The sequence below is a fragment of the Pseudopipra pipra genome, chromosome 1 (assembly GCF_036250125.1).
Source record: "Pseudopipra pipra isolate bDixPip1 chromosome 1, bDixPip1.hap1, whole genome shotgun sequence".
In the NCBI taxonomy this organism is placed as follows: Eukaryota; Metazoa; Chordata; class Aves; order Passeriformes; family Pipridae; genus Pseudopipra; species Pseudopipra pipra.
The window spans coordinates 68,104,116-68,118,374 of NC_087549.1; the positions used below are offsets into that span (position 1 = coordinate 68,104,116).

General features: G+C 41.0%; 1 protein-coding gene across 10 annotated transcripts in view; it reads right to left on the reverse strand.

Moving 5' to 3' along the window:
- The window catches only part of FHOD3 (formin homology 2 domain containing 3), a 386,896-nt gene that overhangs the window by 126,680 nt on the left and 245,957 nt on the right, over nt 1–14,259 (reverse strand). For all 10 annotated transcript variants that reach the window (XM_064660232.1, XM_064660222.1, XM_064660212.1 and 7 more), the window contains exon 7: nt 3,192–3,303. In XM_064660232.1, the coding sequence (XP_064516302.1) occupies nt 3,192–3,303 (112 nt within the window). The remainder of the gene's footprint in view (nt 1–3,191; nt 3,304–14,259) is intronic.

Below are 14,259 nucleotides of genomic sequence, written 5' to 3' on the forward strand. Positions count from 1 at the left end.
TGCAATGCTAGCTCCACTTTCCAGAGCCTATGTAGTCTGGTATGCTTAAATTGAAAAGAGACCATATTCCTCTGGGGTTCTAAAACAAGAAAGAGTGGGAGGAAGGGGGGAGCTAGATGGAACTGTAAGTAGAAGCTACTTCCTATATGATGAGGGCCATGCAGTTATTCACTTATGGTCTGCTTGCATCTGAGAGTAAAGCTGGTACTTCTGTGGATCTCTGTACTTCAGTTTGCATATGGATGTATTCACACATAGAAACCACAGATGGGATTGCTTTGAAACCAGGCTGAGTTAATATGGGGTACTTTATGTTAATCACGTGTGGTACACATGTTGAAGAATTATGTCATATCTCATCACCTTGTATGTACATGAAACACTGGACTTTTATCAAAGCAGTGCTAAACCTAATTACATACCTGTGAGATTTATGACAATGGTTGAAGAAAAGGCACACTGCTTTTTTTCTTCCTCTGTATTTCTGTTCTGTCAGTCATTAAAGGTTGGTACTCCTCAATTTAAAAATATAAATTAAAACATAGCACATCCACAGCTAAAAGTGAAGGGCTTTGACACTGTCTCCAAGAGCATTCTCCTGGAGAAACTGGCTGCTCAGAGGTTGGACAGGTGCACTGTTTCCTGTGTAGAAAACTTCTGGATGGCCAGGCCCAGAGCATAGTGGTGAATGGAGTTATATTTAGCTGGCAGCTGATCACTAGTAGGATTCCCTAGGGCTTGGTGTTGGCAGCAGTCCTATTTAATATCTTTATCAACAATCTGGACGATTTAGGGTACCCTCAGTCAGTTTGAGATCGATGACACCAAGTTAGATGGGAGTGTTGATCTGCTGGAGGACAGGAAGGACTGATGACACAGGGTGAATCAATGGGATGAGGCCAATTGTATGAGGATCAAAAAGGTCCTGGCACTTCAGACACAACAGCCTCATGCAGCGCTACAGGCTGGGGAAAGAGTGGCTGGAAAGTGGCCCAGCAGAAAAGGATCCAGGAATGCTGGTTGACAGCCAGCTGAACATGGGCCAGCAGTGTGCTCAGGTGGGCAAGAAGGCCAATGGCATCCTGGCCTGTATCAGAAACAGTGTGGCCAACAGGTCCAGGGAAGTGATCATCCCCCTGTACTCAGCCCTGGTGAGGCTGCATCTCAAATCCTGTGTTCATTTCTGGGTCCTTCACTACATGAAAGACAGTGAGGTGCTGGAGTGTGTCCAGAGAAGGGAAACAAAGCTGTTGAAGGGTCTGTAGCACAAGTCTTATGAGGAGTGGCTGAGAGTGGTGGGGTTCTTTATCCTGGAGAAAAGGAGGCTGATGGGGAGACCTTATCACTCTCTACAACTACCTGAAAGGAGGGTGTAGTGAGGTGGGAGTCAGCCTCTTCTCACAGGTAACAAGCGACAGGATGAGAGGAAATAGCCCCAAGTTGCATCAAGAGAGGTTTAGACTGGATATTAGGAAAAATTTCTTCATGGAAAGGGGTGTCAAGCTTTGCAACAGGCTGCCCAGGGAACTGGTGGAGTCACCATCCCCAGAGGTGTTTAAAACACGTGTAGATGTATCACTGAGAGACATGGTTTAGTGATGAACTTGGCGGTGTTTGGTTAATGGTTGGAGTCAATGGTCTTGAAAGTCTTTTCCAACCAAAATGACTCTATGACTATTACATCGATGACCTAAAAAGGGAACTAAATATAAAACCAGAAAAAAATCTCTTAAGGAGCTAAGTACAACTTCTCAATTAAAGTAATTTTTTTAAAAAAAGGAAGAAGGGAAAACTGGATATTTGGGTTATTTTCAAGACAATCCACCAAAGCACAGGTATGAGAATTCCCATAAAACCTCTCATCATGCTCCTAACATATACTCATCTAACTACACACATCAGGTTTTTTTCAAGTCTTATGTGGCTACTTAAGTTGTTTTATTACTTTGGGACATGTAAATGTTTGTCTAAGGCTGTTCTACAGATACAGAAGGGAATACACAAAGCATAGTAATTAGTTTAGAGTCCTCCTTTCTCTTTTTTCTTTAATGAGGTTTACCAGCATGTGAACAGATGGCACTTTGCACATGTTGAGAATACCAGTGAGTTCAGAAAGCTGAGGAAATCCTAAGAATGACTGCAAAAAGAAATCATCGCACTCACAATTACATGAATATTGTAATTACATTTATGCTTATGGCATTGTAAGGTTTAATGGTTTTAATTCAAAACAGAAAGCCAACCTGCAGAGTTCATTGATTTTGAATTGCCCCTGCCTGCTTCCCTGCCATAAGAGACAATTTCTGTTTTTCCTTCTCAATGCATTCTGATAGTTGAAAGCAAAATCTGGCTCCTTTCTCCTATTTCTGGCACCACCTTTCTTTTCTCCCCGACCCCCAACATTTTCTTGTTTCACTTTTACCATATCAAGTCACTCAAACAAGTTCAGCATGGAGGCAGTTGCTCCACAGAGGGAACCTTGCTTTCAACCTCAATGTTTGAGACCACAACAATGGATCTCCTAACCTCAAAAACGCTCCTTGAGGCAAAGGAATGTTTTGCATCAAGAGAGAATGCCCCAGGAGCTTAGTGATGGCTTTGTGGGAAGAACAAGAAAGAATCATTTTTGTTCTATTTATTTGTAAAAAATACAGTATACATATTCAAGTATTTTTCATGAGCCTGAAGGGTAACAGATTTCATAGTAAAATATCTGCTCAAGGGCTTTATTTTAATGTAACAACAGATGGTTTTGCTTTTACTATAAGGCCTGTACTATTACTGACCTCGTCTTTCTCTTCAAAGGGATTACACTGATTAGATATCATTTTCTCTTCTAAATCAGACTGCTGCTTCCCAGAAGGAAGTGGCCTTGCCTGGAGGAGCCTCTGAGGTTGGAAGATACAAGGGGGTTTACTTTGCATGTGGGTGCAGGGACGGGGCAATGACTGTGGTACTCAGGGAGGCAATCGAGTTCCTCATCTTTTCACTCTTCACTTTCTCATTATAATTAATTCCTCAGACAATCGTAGATTATAAAAACACAATATGCTGTTAATCAAGAAATGAAGGATATGTTGCACAAAGCAGGCATCATGATAGCAACTCTATAGCCACTGAAATCAGTGACGAAATGCCACCTTGATCTCAGTGATGCTGGAATTTTGCAACCCCCAAGTAAGGCTACTCACCTCTCTTTTCATCAACAGTAGATACTGCCTGGATTAAAAGCGGTGCGTTGGATTCAGTATACTCCACAAACACCAGCAGCAGCTTCAGCGCTGTCTTTACCACCAGGCGAAACTAGAAGAAAAGAGTGCAACTTGTCATACTGCAAACCACAGCACTTCCAGATGTGTGAAATGACACTGGGCAAGATGCAAGTGCAGCAGTCCACATCTGGTAATAACAGACAAACAGCCGAGATTAAGCCGTGACAGCACTGCAGAAATGAAAGGCAGCCAGCTGGCTGAAAATTTCATTCACTGGACACAGTGCTCTTCTAGGGAAGTCCCAACAGTCAGTGAATCTAAATGAAAGCTTAACACTGCCACATGTAACAAAAGGTTGAATATCCCACCTATGCATATCCCCAATGCTGGTGTCCAAGGCTTGATGTACTAAGAACCTACCAAACTAACAAAGCATATATTTCTCTATTTCTCAGCACATTTATTTCCTCCTTTCGCTGTAAGCCTTTAATCTTGTCAAAATGCTGTACGATGGGATAATTTCCTCCTTACACTTCCTTCTCTTCTTATTATGTTACTGTTTAATGCTTACATTACTAAATAGATTGATCTTCACTATTAAACAGAACTTGGGAGGAAGTGTGTTTAAACTCCAGCTATCCCACCCTGTCATGATATGTGTGATTTACTGGAACTGAGCATTCTGCCTGCAAGATTTCAAATTTATTTTTTTTTGTACAACCCCAGGAGAGAGAGTTCATCAAAGAATCAGCATTGGTAAAACTGATCTACTAGAGATCAATAGTCAAACTCTATCAATTTTATCACAGATCTCCTATTTCCAGAGAGGATCATTCGACTAAAAGAGCTGAGTGAGAATTTCTAGGGATGATCAAGTACGATTGCTTGGCATGACAAGGTATGTGAAAAAACAGCCCTTTATTTAAGGAAATATTTAGAGTTTTTAATAAAAGGAGATGTGAAAGGAAAGGATTTTTTAATAGCCAGGGTTCTACATGCCCAGCTGAGAAGGCTTTTACTGTGACAATTGATTCTAGATTAAATTTGCTATACCCTCAATCTAAACAATGGATTTAAAGCCAAATAAATGGTGACACGCTGCGGGTCTCAGAAACACACTTTCCAACCTACTGTGCTTGAATCAAGCTCCATAAAAAAAGCCCATGTATTTCTAAGTTTACTGTATTTCTCTTCTACATTGGTCTGCAACGAATATATCCAACGACATGTAAGATTTTTAATGAGACAGCAACAGTAATGTGGACACTACTCTCTCCTCTGCAACTGACAAATTTTTTAAATCTACTTTAGGATGCATTCATGCGGAGATAAAGCATGTTCCAGAAAGTCCATGTCTTTGTCTTGTTACACTGAGCTGATAGGCACTCTGAAACATAACCACCTGGTCATTAAAATGTCTCACCCAGAGGCGAAGTAAAAAACAAAAAAAATCATTATACCATACTGCTAAACTGTTTCAGAGATATATACAGTTTCTGTCAATATTGGCTTAGTCCCATTCCCTCATTTTTTTCAAGTCTTCTCAACACAACTCTCCTAAGAGGCAAAAAAATCACCATTAATCATTTAGCATAGATGCATACTAAGACAGCAACTGTGTCTATTTTCTAAAAAAGACTGCAAGTGCAACAGGCATAGGCTGTGTTCACACAGCCACTCACAGAGATGTACTAGAGGTAATGACTTGAAGGTAATGACCTACAATGCAGCTTGCTGCTATAAACACAGACTTTAGTGTCACCAGTGACCCAGCTATTTCCGTAGCTTCCTGGGTTTTACTCACTCATGTGGAATTGAGCTTAATGCAATGCAATGGCACTACTGGCAATGAGAAATATTCCGCTGTTGAATCTAGACTCTTTCAGGCTTGATGTATTATCAAATTGTTTCATTTTAGGGCTGACAGCCAGGAAATCCCAGTAACAAACCTGACCAGGTCCCTTAAGACACTTGGTTAGCCTAATTTGCAATTGCACTGCTTCAGTGATACTTCGCAGATATAGGGGGTATAGTAAGGAAAGTAAAGGAAATTGAAACCCAATAACACAACAAATCACTTTCCCCAAAATTGCACTGGACAACTGCATATTTGCCTGTCAGGCCAATACCATGGTGTTTCTGCTCTGCAATGACATTTCCCTTAGCATTCCCTTAGCATTCAATTGTTTAATAGACATATTGTAGGAATTTCCAAAAAGTCTTCACTTGTTTTGTAATGTTACTTTGTAAAATAGCAGTTATACCAGATTACTGTAAACTATTCTAGCAGTAACATACTTCCCAGATAACCACTTACATCCTACCTCCTAATCTGATCAGGATCCTTTCCCTAGAAAGGAAATCTTGGATATTGCTTTTGATGGTTCTTAAAACTTCAAGGCTTGGCCACATGGTGACACTGAGATGCATTTACACATAAATGCTGCATGGCAAAGTTCCCATACATTTCCATTTGACAGCAGTCAGTCGGAGATATACCAGGCTTAATTCTATTTTTGCAAATCTCTTTTTCTTCCAGAAAGAAGAACCTTTGGCATTATCTTTGCTCAAACTGATGCCTGCTGGCCATGGCAGCTGCTGTAATAAGGAGCTAGTCCCTATGCACCTGCCATGTTGCAAATCCTTTGAAGCCTCAGGGAGGCCCATTGCAGTTGCACCAGACCAAGGCTCAAGTTGGTTGATTTTGGGTGCTGTCTGCCGGTATCAGCCTCCTGTGCTTACCAAACTAACAGATGGTATTTTAAGGAACAAATACCACTCAGAAGTAGTCCTGGAGAAAAGGAGCGATTAGAAAAGCTATGTTTTGCTTGCCATTTAGGTACTAGAAGGATACTGTAAGTTCAGTTCCTCAATTTGCAAATTTTCAGAGCTTATCCAACTCCCCAAATAAAGAGTCAATCACTGCTGGAAGTGGAGTTTCTTTCCAGCGAAGGTGCAAACCATGGCCGCGTGCCGGGGTTTGGAAGTTGTTAACTCACTTGTCTACCATTGGTTTCTGTGTTGCCGTAGTTATATTGTCTCCTTGCATTGGATAGCCAAATGGCCAATCCCCTGCTTGGCCCAGCAGCCCTTATAAGCTGCGGGAAATTTGAATAAAGGCTCTTCTTCGCTGCTGGATTCCCTGCGTGCTACGTGGTCTCTGTTTCCTGGCTTAAGTACCTCCGCCGCCTGTCCCTGCCACGAGGGACAGGTGTGTGGGGGGTGATTCCAGCCCTGAAAACCTTCACAGAGCGGCTGGCAGTGACCCCCCAGAAACCCCTCGAACTGCAACAGCCGCATTCTGCTTGCAATCAGCACAGACACTAGCTTTGAGAAAACCTGTGTTTGAAACAATACTTTTTCCTGCTCAATAGAAAATGGCATTTGAGATCCCTGTGGGCACTTTTAAGCCTGTCTGCTGCTTTGGACACCTTGGGCAAAGACAAAACTAAACACTGCAGTCCTAGACTCACTGCACAATGCCTATACTGGGGACTTACTAGCTACCTTAACCCACATAATCTTTGTGCTCATCCTGCAATGCTTTCTAATACTGCTTTAACAGTGCTTCTTGACAGAAGCAGGCAATCATTGAGCAGCTGCACTGCTTCTAGGAGACTGAAGTCTTCAACCAGCCAAAGACCCTCCAAGACATGTGATTGCCTGTCACCTCCAGACACAGGAACAGTCCAGAGTCTGACATGCTCACACTGAAATCAACTCTAATTATCCACCGTGGCACCAAGAAGTCTCTGAAAGGTCTGTTCAGGGATACCTGCTGCCAGGACCCATGTGAAGCACAGTGAATTTTCTCACATAGCCTATCTTCTAAATATTCACTTAATGACCACCTGTGGGCCTGACCTGTCTGTGGCAGCCCATGCATGCTGCTGGTGACATGTTAAGTGTCGGGTATCACAATGGGAAGGGTTTCAACCAAGACCGACTGTTTCACAACTTTCAAAATACCAGAGCTATTCAGAAAGTTCCCATTTGTGATTAACTGTGGTGATTGTCAAAGTGGGAGATCCTCACAGCTTCATGAGTGAGTTCTAAAACGTGTTTGCAGGGCATACCTTTTAAATAAATTAAATAGTAGACAGCTACATTGCAAATAAAATAACTAAATCTCAAAACTGGGAGATTGCTTAACAGGCAAAAAGAGTAACAATTCTTTGACTTTCTTGCTTCCCTTTGTGAAGTCACGGGAGTTCTTGCCAGCCACTGCTACCACTTTATTTCACATGATGTACCCAGATGGCACAGCAATGGGAGCAATAGAAACAAGTTTCATATTTCATTCACAAGTAGGTGAATCACTAATAATTTGAGTCACTGTTAAAAACTTCATGAAAGCTTTTAATATGGCTTCTGGGATATTTTTTCTGGTTTTTATTTAGTACTGAAGATGGGCTCAACTGCTTTGTGAATCTGCTTCAATAGTCACAGTTCTGTTAAAAGTCCACGGAGAATCACACTATTACTTCAAACAGAACTAGATATCAGAAGGGCAATAAAAGATTTAGACATGCTAGCTCAAAAAAGGTCCCGTTATCCTCACTTTGCAAACATTGGTTGTTGCAATTAACCCCAAATTTCCATCTTAAATATTACTGCTTAGTTAAAAAAGAAGGCTCATTGAGGCAATATACACACTCATTGGCTTGGTAAAGTGATATTTTAACAGTTCTGAGATTAAATCAGGATTCTTGAATGTCAAAGCACTGAAGTATCAAAACTGCTATTAAGTTAGAAAAGAAAGTTCATATGGATAGACTTGAGAGATGGGCTGATTCCAATGGGATGAAGTTCAATAAAGCCAAGTGCCGGGTCCTGCACTTTGGCCACAACAACCCCATGCAGTGCTACAGGCTGGGCACAGAGTGGCTGAAGAGCAGCCAGGCAGAAAGGGACCTGGGGGTACTAATTGACAGGAAGCTCAACATGAGCCAACAGTGTGCCCAGGTGGCCAAGAAGGCCAATGGGATCTTGTCCTGTATCAAAAATAGCGTGGCCAGCAGGAGCAGGGAAGTGATCCTTCCCCTGTACTCTGCGTTGGTGAGGCCACACCTTGAGTATTGTGTTCAGTTCTGGGCCCCTCAGTTCAGGAAGGATATTGAGGTGCTGGAGCGGGTCCAGAGAAGAGCAACAAGGCTGGTGAAGGGACTGGAGCATAAGTCCTATGGGGAGAGGCTGAGGGAGCTGGGGTTGTTTAGCCTGGAGAAGAGGAGGCTCAGAGGTGACCTCATCACCGTCTATAACTACCTGAAGGGAGGTTCTAGCCAGGTGGGGGTTGGTCTCTTCTCTCAGGCACTCAGCAATAGGACAAGGGGGCACGGGCTTAAGCTCCGCCAGGGGAAATTTAAGTTGGATATCAGGAGAAAATTCTTTACAGAGAGAGTGATCAGGCATTGGAATGGGCTGCCCAGAGAGGTGGTGGATTCACCATCCCTGGAGATTTTTAAACGCAGATTGGACGTGGCACTGAGTGCCATGATCTAGTAAATGGACTGGATTTGGACCAAGGGTTGGACTCGATGATCTCGGAGGTCTTTTCCAACCCAATCGATTCTATGATTCTCTGATTCTATATTGTGTTTTTGTATGATGTGCAAGCCAATTTATAGACAGGAAATGATGTTAGCATCTTCTGGCTAAAGATAAGATGTAGCCGGCAACGTAAAAGGAAGAAAAATTATAAACCTTTTCCCTCCTTCTCACTTTACGTTTTACAGTGCAGTTTGGCAGCACCTTTCCTTTTTATCTCTTTATGTTTAGACAATTACAGACTCAGCCAAAGATACCACACAACAGGCTGCAAAACTCATATCTCATGGAAGGGCTTATCCCGGTTGTTAATCACTTGTCAGGAAAGATTTTAGCTTTCACAAGGAATGTTGTCACAAAGTTCATTGACTTAAAGACCAAAGCAATATTTATAAAGGTCAGATTTAAACATTTAGGATTCAATTTTTTTTTTAAACAAGAAAGGAAAAAGAAAAATAAGCAAAAATATTTTACTCTGGGAGATGTAGTTGGTTTGGATTTACACTTTTTAAATTTAAAGGAGAAATGGGCATTGGATTTTTAAACGAAGATTTACTACAGCCACATCCTTCGGGTCCTATTCCAAGTGCAGACATGGACTTACTGCAGGTCACATGCTCATCTGCTTGATAGGATACAGCCAAGCAGTGCTGTAGCTAAAGAAACACCCAGTGCAACCAGTGTCCAGCCTGCCAGTAAGAGGTCCATACGGAAGCTGGAACCCTTCTTTCTTGTGAGGTGCAAGGATGCCTCCGACTTCAGATGTAGTGCTGCAGGAAGAGCCCACTGGCATCCTGCCAGCACCTGTAATGCAGTTAAATTTCGTGTTTCACAAGGGGCTAAAATCACCTTCCGTTCACAAAAGGAGGAAAGACCTTCCCAGAATGCAAGGTTTTATATACATATTTAAATAAAATACATAATATATATAGTATATACATATAAACCCACTATTTATTATAATAAATAACAAATATAGTATACAAAATAAATATATAGTATTTATATGGTTATATTGTAATATCTAATATTATAATATAATGTTTTCCTTTGTAATAATCAAGAAAAAGGAAAACATAAATATTGGGCTTGAGAGAATCTCAGAGTAATAATTAAAGTTGGAATGGCCCTAATATGACTTTCCTTCTTATCTTAGGTGAACAAACCCACTTCCCTTACTCATATATCAAGTGCTCCACCCCACCTCACCATCACAGTGAACACACGCTGGACTTGCTCCAGTAGGTAAATATCTATCTCATACTGAGGAGCCCAAAACTGGACTCCTGAACTCGTGGTGCAGTGTTATCAGCACCAAACAGGAAAAGGCACTTCCTTCAACTTGGTGGCTACACTCCTGTCAATCCAGCCCTGAATGTCTTTGGCCTTCATTCACACAATGGCATACTACTCACCTGTGCTCAAATTCATATTTTCTTATTCAGAATGAGTAAACAGAATCAAATGGTGTCATCACACCTAAAAGAAACACCTGTAATTTTCCTGGATTTTAAGAAGAGAAGGGGTAGTGGTTTTAAACTGAGAGTAGGCTTATGCTATATGTTAGTAAGAAATTTTTAACTCTGAGGGTGGTGAGGCACGGGAACAGGTTGCCCAGAGAAGGTGTGGAAGCCCTGTCCCTGGAAGCATTCAGAGCTGGGTTCAATGGGGCTTGGAGTAAACTGATCTAGTGGAAGGTGTCCCTGCCAATGGCAGGGGGTTGGAACAAGATAATTTTTAAGGTTCCTTCAAACACAAATCACCCTATCATATGACTATACTATGACTTAGTATCCTTAAAACGTAATTTTCAAGAATTACAGGCAAAGAAAAAAGAGATAGAAAAGGAAGATTTACAAAAAGTGCCAGATAAAACCTGCCATGAGAAAAATTAGTCCTAACAAGATCCACTTTGAACTTGCAGCACTACTGCCAAGGCCAGTACAGGTAATGTTCACTTTATCTATCAAAAAGTTAGATGTGCATAAACAAAAAAGCATTGAGATTCTCCTAGGATTTTGTACATCAGATGTTCCATATATTTCCATATCTGTTGTTCCCAACATGTCTGTCCTGTTCAGACAGAGGAGTCAGACCTAAGAACAGCTTTAGCTTATTTGCCTCTGGATAAATCTCATGAGATGTACAAGGATAGAACTGTAAGGGGAAAAAAAAAAAATCAAAGATCTATAGTGAAGCGTGATGAAAAGTGTGTATCATATCATCATCATGGCTGGGCTTTGCGAACGAAGATTTGGGAAGGCTCTATCCACATTTGCTACAGGCACGCTGGTGGCTTATGAGGCCAATACGTGACAGACAAATCCGATTGCAAAAGGCACAGCAGAAAGACTCCTTAGATGGTATATTCTGCAGAATACGGTTCTTTCTGTGTTGCCTTTTTTCCTCGAGAGTGATCCTGCGTGTGTTCTCAAAGGAGACAGCTGCGTTATAGATGGTGTGTCTCCAGACCTCCCGATTTGAGGCCAGAGTAGACCAGTTATGGTGATCAATATGGCCAAGGCTGAGATGTTGTTTCAGGGAGTCCTTGTATCTTTTCTTCGGGGCTCATCTCATGCGGCAGCCGGTGGCAAGTTCACCATAAAGCAAGATCTTAGGGAGGCAGTGGTCCTTCATCCTGGAGACGTTCTCTCCTAGAACGCTTCCATCAACGCTGCCTCCGTTCAATCTTAAACATCCACTGGTCAGATTACGTGACCAATACATCTGTTCTAGAGCAAGCAGCAGTCACAAGTATAGAAGCCATGTTGATGAGAACACAGCTGCGATGTGTATCATAACATTTCCAGATTATAACTTGGGATTCAACCACAGTTTGTATCAGCTCTATTTTTCTGTCATATTTGTTGTCACTAATAGTTCAAAAGCTCCTTCAGCACCTGGTAAAATCACAGATACATATATATACACCACATACACACTTCCACATATACAAAGAAACTAATATATATATTACAAGAGTATATATACTGGAATAAAAGCTTGTTTCTACCACTTTACCATTTTACTTTGTGTTTACACAGTACTAGAAACCGCAGGGTTCTGCTTCAACTTCAGCATTACTTGGATATGGGCAATGAGAGCTGTCTATCTGCTATAAAAGGTTTGCCTCTAACGACCACACAAGACAATGTTATATTACCAATGCTCTGGCATAAGGTGTCTGTATTTTGTGGCAGTTCCCAGAATCATGCCAGTTTCTTTTTTTGTTTTCCTTCCCTAGAAGGTAAAAATGCATTTGGACCATGTACATTCTTGTTCACAGAGAATCATCTCAAAATCAGAAATTTAATAGGGAAAACAGATGATGATGAGGACAGACATCTGGATAATCTTATGTTGATATCCTTTGCATAGCATAACTTTGGTAAAAATTAAGGTATTTAGAGCCCATAAACCAGGAAGCATACAAAACAGAGGGAGAGTGACCCTATTTCTTGACCAGGTAGGCAGTGTCAAGTATGCACATCCATGGCATACAAAAGCCCTTTGACAAGGATGCATATTTGTAGCCAGTCTTTTAGAAATATAGTTTACCTGACAAATACAACATCCCAGTATTTTTTGATAAATATCAATTTTTCTCAAATCTCTGGAACAACTCCATTTCAGTATTTCATAAGCTATTCACCTGTATTTATGTAAAAGGATGTCTCCACTGCATTCAGCATCTTATTAGACATTTCCCACATTCACTCTGCAGCAAGACAGCCAAGAGCCCCAGCACTGAATGCATAAGCAGGAAGAGCCACCTCTGATAGGATGACTAAAGACCAGCTATCTCAGAAATATGCACGACTGGCTAAACATGGGAAAGAACAGTAACGTCTACAGCAAGAGTTTGAAAATGTGTTGTAGAGACCCCTTACATAACCCAGACAAATTGGGGTTTGGGAGTGTCAATAAGGAAGGGGAAAGACACTAGGAGGGGAAATATTTGAAATTCTATGTTACTAGGATTTTTAAATGCCTTACAGAACACAGAAACAATCCAAGTTCTTTATGTTCTCTCTCTATTCCAAAGTGACATTTGAGGTCAATTACTTCACTCCAAAAACTGGTAACAACTCTGCTTAGTGTTTCAGTTCCTTTTTATTCATAGTTCCTGAATGCAGGAATGATCAGAAGAATGAAATCCGTCTGTGTCACCTAAGTCAAGTGTTTCTAGTCAGCTTAATTTTCCATCCAAACCTTACGGCAGCCTCTTTTAAGGAGAATGATGTAAAATTTAGAAACTCAACCTACAGAATACCACACAAAACTTTCCAAATGAGTTTAATCACCCTTTTCTAGGAAGGTAGAAAGAGTTCATATGTGCTGAGGCCCCAAAAGTTGGTTTATAGACTGCAATGAAGACATGACAACTCCTGCCTTTCTTTTCAGAGCAGCAGCACCTGCCCAAGTCAAGGCATGTGTATGGCACAGGGAGGTATCACAAAGCTGAGATGCATGGGAAGCAACAGTTAAATACAGAACACGTAATGCTAGGAACAGCAGAGAAATACATGCATTTACTATTCTTAAAACAGAGTTTCTCAGAACTTTGCAAATGTACTGGGTAATGATTGTAAGTACTGTGCGCTGTTACATATGTGGTATGTATCTGTCATTTATCTGTGGTGACATTTCTGACATGAAGAGAAAGAAGGTAATTAAAAAGAAATTCATCTGGTTTACCAACAAAACACAGGGATAAGCAAATAGTGATTAGTGAATGGTCAACAGGAAAAAAAAAAGGCTCATGCCTGGAAATTATTATTTCCAACATCAATCATGGTACAGAAGCAGGAGGAAAAATGAAAAAAAATCTGTACACAGAAGCAGGCAATTCATACAACAAATCAAAGCATATTGCAGGTCAAAGTGGCTCTCAGATGAATACAGGCAATTCTGATGAGAAAGAGTATGTGTTAAGCCATTTCTAATGAACTCATGCAGCAATTGCCACATCAAAGAGACATTGTTTGAAAAAACCCCTAAAGGCTGCAGAGCTAGAATGAGACAGGAGATGCTACAAGGTTTTTTTGGGCATTCCCCTATCCACCTTTTGGAATAGCAATGACAATCTTGGGGAAGTAGGGAAGGGATTTTCTCATCCTATGAAGTACTCTAAAATGATGGGGTTTTTTGTTTTATGACAGGATGAATGAAAGACCATTCACAGCTTTTTAGGAAAACACATAAAGTAAAAGCAATCTTGTCTTGTTTTTCTCCCCTTGAACCAGACCAATCCCCCCAGTGTCTTCCTTAAGAACTGTTCATTGTGTAAAAATTACATGTGATTATTGAGTTAGAAGGGAGGACAGGATAGGATTTGGAGATTATAGGACATAAAAGGATCAAACTTCTTTATTCTCAAGTGACTCCTGAGCTGGTGTCATTGCACCTTTGTCAAGGACCCAACCACATACTTATTAATTATTACACAGTTTTGAGCACCTTTCTCTTTTGCTCTTTCAGATATTGCTGAAACAGAAGG